Genomic DNA, 4,812 nt, shown 5'->3' with positions numbered 1-4,812 from the left:
CTGAAGCCAGTAGCGCCTGGCACACAGCTTAACGGCGGGCTGTACCGGTGAACACCCCTCAGTTCAGTTCAGTCGCTCAGTCGTGTCCGACTCTTTGCGACCTCATGAACCGCAGCACCCCTACGGTGTTTAAAATAGCTTGCAATAAAACATGATAGACAGGACCCCTCGTGGAAGAGTCAAGGCTGGGACCAAGACCTAAATTTAACTTGTGCGGAGAGGGCTGCTGGGGGAGGGGTGTAGGGGAAAGAAATGTCGTCTGGGGCAACCGAAGGGGCCAGGGTGCCCTCGGACAAGGTGACTTCTGCAGCAGGGAGCGGGCCGAGTGAACATGCACCGAATCCCACCTCTTCAATTTCAAAGCACTCGTAATCAATACCCCGGGGGGCGCGGGGTCTTCTAAGACACCGTGATCTCCTCCTCGCCCTCCTCCTCGTCCTCGGAGTCGGAGAAGTCCGAAGCTTTGTCGGGGCTGCCCGAGCGCGCGGGCGAGGTGGGCAGCGGCGCTTCCAGCCGCGGGTCCCGCAGGTGCCGAGGGTCGGCGGGGGACGCGTGATAGCACAGGCGGGGGCGGGGGCTGCCCGGGCCCTCGTCCTCCTCGTCGTCATCGTCCCCGGGACCCTTCTGGCCCACGTCGCTGAGGTCCGGGTGCGGGTTGAGTTTGGTGGGAAGGGTCTGCTCGCGGCAGCCCCCGCTGGACAGGAGCTCGCGTTCCTTAGAGTTCCGCCACTTCATGCGTCGGTTCTGGAACCAGATTTTCACCTGGGGCGAAAGGGGTGAGCCCAGGGGAGAGCGGAGGTTAGCGCGGAGCCCCCGCCACCGTCTTTGCCCGCTCCCCACCCCTTAAAGTGAGTTGGGACGCCACGTGGCACTTGCCCTTCACCCCCACCCCCGCCACCCACTTCACGCCTCTTTCGCCGGGTCTTAGGGTACCTGGCCGAGGTGGGCGGGGGTGGGGTCGACACTGAGCCGGGGAGACACGGGGCAGGGAGAGTGGCTACCTATCGCGAGGAGCTTCCGCGAAGCCGGCTCTTGCCCCTTCCATCCTCTCTAGTCCTGACCGCGTCTGTACACTGGGACCTAAACGGTTTCCGAGAACCCTCCCATTTGGACCATGCCTGGCGGGAGGGGCTACGGGGAGACCGCCCTCACCTGGGAGTCTTTCAAGCCCAACTTGGCCGCCAGCTTCTTGCGGTCCGGCTTGCTGATATACTTCTGCTTCTGGAACATCTTCTCCAGCGCCTTGCGCTGCACGTCGGAGAACACGGCTCGACGCAGCATGCCCCTGCGAGGCTTGCCGCGGGCGGCCAGTGGCCAGGAGAAGGTCCCCGGGATGGGCACGACGCTGGAGGACGCTGCGGAGGCCAGGAGTGCGAGGTGATTGAGTGAGCGCCCTGTCCGCCCCTCCATTGCGGCTTCCTTTGGTTTTCCTCTCTGATCCTTCGTCTCTTTAAAGCTCTCCTTTTTCTCCCCCTGGAGAATAGGCTACGGAACCTACAAACCTGCGAGAATGAAAGGCGCTTTCCGCCCAAATAACTTTCCCTTTCAACCGTGCAAACCCGATTAGGTAAAACCACGGAAACACAGAAAACAGCCCCCACAATAGCCTGTTTCGTTTTTCCAATCAACGGTCTCAGGGAAACAAACCTGCGTGCATCAGCTAATATAGCAGGAGAAAAAAATAAATTGCAAAAGTAAAAATAAAATAGCCAGCCGAGGCCCCTTGGGTTTCTCCCCTAAGCTTTTAGCACATTGGTGGCTTTTGCATTCTTTAGATGAAAATGAGGTGCTTTACTGATTTGTTAGGAGAAAATCCGCTTTGGATTTTTTTATTTTTGGAAAAATCCAATCAGTATTCATCTTTTTTATATTAATCTTTCCTCCCCTCACCCGCAAAACGCAAAGAATTCGGCCCGAATACAAGAAAAGTGGCAGCTAATTAGCACATTGACCGCTTCCCAATGGGTATTGGCATGATAAAAGGCGGGGGGGTGGGGGAGAGTTTCGCTTTAAGGGAGGAAAAAAAAAACCCAAAAGAAACAGAGACTCTAATGAAGCGTGAATGGTAATTGTGTAGTAATGAACTAACAGAAAAAGACTGAGGACAAGCAGCGAAAGCCATATATTACTGGGACAAAAGAGATTTACACTTTCAAACTAAACACAACTGCAGGCCAAGACCATTGGGAGAATACTGATGGCAGAGGCTTCTCTTCCCCGAATCATTTTCATTAAATGGACATGAAAAGCTATTTATAAAGCTCGGTTGTTTTTGTTAGAGCATTGAGCTGGGGGAGAAAGGGAGCAAATTCCATTAGCAGCAACGGCATGAATGGTGTGTGGGGGGGCAGTTGGTGAATTCTCTCTCCCCCTTTCAAAAATCAATTGCGTGTTTCTTTCGCTGATATTGGGAAGTGCTGTGGAGGTTTTACTCACCCCCCACCGACCATACCCAGTCTCCCTTCCCTTTAGAAGAGTTGCCGTCTCCTCATTCTTGACCAGCTGTAGAGTTTTGAGTCACCACTGGGATTGCAGGATGAAAACTTCGTGGAACCTGCCTAAGGTGTTTCTCCTTTAAACCGGGACCCAATTATGGACCTCCCTCCGACTGCTTATTTTACGAGCTCTACGGTCTTTAAAACGGTTTGGCGGTGGGGGAAGGGTGTAATTTGGGAAGTCGGGCTGGAAATGGAGGGTTGGGGGTGTGGGAGGATCTAGTCCCCCTCCCCCTGGGCGACCCCAGGCATCCCACACAAGAGGGCACCCCATGTGGTCTTGTGAAAAGCCCGAAGCCCTGAATGAGTTTTAAAGAGAAATTAGCCCCGGCTGGTAGGTGTCTCTCCGCGGCTCGGAGGGGCGAGGGCTGGTCTGTGTGTGGCTGCCCGGAGGAGCTGACCAATTGGTCATGGTGCTGAAACCTTTGTGGGGAATCGTGGCCAAGTGCACTGACTCTGTGGGAAAACGGCGGCGTGAAGGGATGCCAACAGCTCCGCGCCGGGAAGGGAACCGCCTCAAATTGGGACCATGACAATTCCTGCTAATTTGTAGAGCAGGGAATTGGTGCAAAGTGTCAAGCAGTCACTGCTTGTGCTAAATAGGGCATCAAATTGGCGCGACGGATTCGTGAATGTTGTACGTCTCGCAACCTCTGAACCAGAGCGTAACCCCGTGGGGTGGACGGAGAAATATGGCTTCGGGGCAGGGAGCGACGGGGTGGGGCTGGGGTGACATCCAGCCTCCTGAAAGGAAGGGGGACGAGGCTTACCTGGGAAATAAGACGATCTGATGAAAGGCTGGAAAGAGCCTTCAAAGTAGGGAAAAGCAAAGGTCTTGGGAGGGACACTCTGGAGCAAGGTGGGAGACGTTTCTGGGAGTGAGGGAAGGAGGAACAGAAGGAGGGAGACAGCAAGGGAATTTGATTAGGTCATCTGATTATTGTACAGGACAGTGAATACATGACATGGTTACACCTTAGGCTGGTTTCAAAGGCATCGTCCTCAATGACAGAGTAAAACACTGTCTCATCTGTGGGACTCCCCCCACCGTCCTCACAGTCGCTTCCCAACCCCCCACCCCACCCCCGGTCCAATGTCATCCTAGGCGCTAACAAGATGGATAGAACTGGAGCGGGGTAGAAAACAACTGCAGACCCATAATACTTGTTAAGCTAGTAAATATGTTGTCTTGGGTTTAAGAAATGGGCTCCCAGAAGCTGGATGGCAGGAACGCAGACGCCCAGGGGTGTGCGCTCGATTTCCCTGCTCCAGGGTACTGTGCGCGCTCAAACTGCAGGTGTTCACATTCATGCTGAGGGTGGGGCGAACCTGGAGGCTTTTCTTAGAATCGTCTGGACCTCCGTGTCACATTGCTTGACCTGGGTCCTCGGGGATGTTGTGTTAAGTGTGTGCGCTGCTGTGTGCGTGGGTACCCGCCACATAAGGGAAACTGAGGCCAAGACTCCGCACCCAGAACAGCCCTCAGCGTTTTGCTTTCACTTACCGGTTCTGGGCGCCGAGGAAAGGATGGCGTTCACTCCAAACTTCAGAAACGTGGGCTCGCTGGCAGGGGAGACGGCGGTCTGCGGTGAGCCGCCCCGGCGGCTGCCCGGGCCTGGGGAGCCCAGGTCCGAGGCCCCGGTGTCTGTGAGAGCCGCAGGGGCCCCCGGCCTAGGGGGCGACATGCTGGGGGTGGGCACGCTGCCTCGGGGCAGGTAGGCGGGGGGTCGGCTGATGCGGATCAGATCCTCCACCAGGAAGCTCGAGTGACCGGAAAATGCCGACTGCAGGGACTGGGGCAGCGTTAAGGTGGGCGTGGGGCGCAAGAGGCTGGGGTACCCGGCGGGGGGCGCGAGGAGGCCAGGGAACATCATTTTAGGCGCAGGGCGGGCCGAAAAACTTCTTCCAGTGGCCAGGAGGTAAATGCCTGACTTCCCGCCCCTCCCACCCCCGTGGTGCCCTCTCTCTTGGGCTTAGCAAACGTCTTTAAGGAACGATCCTACTTGGGCGTCTGAGAGTCCTCCGTAGTCCTCCCGTCGAGGTGATGGTTTTATAGTGGCCCGCCCGTTAAAGCGCTTTGAAAAGTGACAGCTCTGACAATGAAGTTCAACAAAGTTCTCCACTCGAGCTTCATTCGCCGGAGGCTCTGGGCGATCTGATTGGCGCAGGGGTGCAATTTATGATTGGATTAGTCTTCATAAGCATGGCCCGCACAATGGGCCGGCAACAAAGGCTGGCGCGCATCAATTCTGCGTATCGACCGCCTCTTTGCAATACAGTGCGCCCCCAAGGCTCTCGCCAGGAGTTTTTGTTCTGG

General features: G+C 56.1%; 1 protein-coding gene across 1 annotated transcript; it reads right to left on the bottom strand.

Moving 5' to 3' along the window:
- Positions 1-342: 342 nt before the first annotated feature.
- DBX1 (developing brain homeobox 1) lies at positions 343-4,519 on the bottom strand. The gene is made up of 4 exons (XM_043452735.1): positions 4,000-4,519; positions 3,266-3,367; positions 1,153-1,355; positions 343-762 (listed from the first exon to the last, which is right to left on the bottom strand). The coding sequence occupies exons 1-4, from the start codon at positions 4,367-4,369 to the stop codon at positions 400-402; spliced, it is 1,038 nt and encodes a 345-aa protein (XP_043308670.1). The 5' UTR covers positions 4,370-4,519; the 3' UTR covers positions 343-399.
- Positions 4,520-4,812: the final 293 nt, after the last annotated feature.

The sequence above is a fragment of the Cervus canadensis genome, chromosome 29 (genome assembly GCF_019320065.1).
Source record: "Cervus canadensis isolate Bull #8, Minnesota chromosome 29, ASM1932006v1, whole genome shotgun sequence".
Taxonomy (NCBI): Eukaryota; Metazoa; Chordata; class Mammalia; order Artiodactyla; family Cervidae; genus Cervus; species Cervus canadensis.
Note: the sequence above shows the minus strand (reverse complement) of the source record. Positions and strands in the feature narration are given on the sequence as shown.

Excerpts from the sequence above, each read along its gene's own strand:
- DBX1 (XM_043452735.1), bottom strand. The coding sequence starts at position 4,369 with ATGATGTTCCCTGGCCTCCTCGCGCCCCCCGCCGGGTACCCCAGCCTC. Across the intron at positions 3,368-3,999 it reads TTCCTCGGCGCCCAGAACCG|AAACGTCTCCCACCTTGCTC; the intron begins GTAAGTGAAAGC and ends CCTCACTCCCAG. Across the intron at positions 763-1,152 it reads TGGGCTTGAAAGACTCCCAG|GTGAAAATCTGGTTCCAGAA; the intron begins GTGAGGGCGGTC and ends CTTTCGCCCCAG.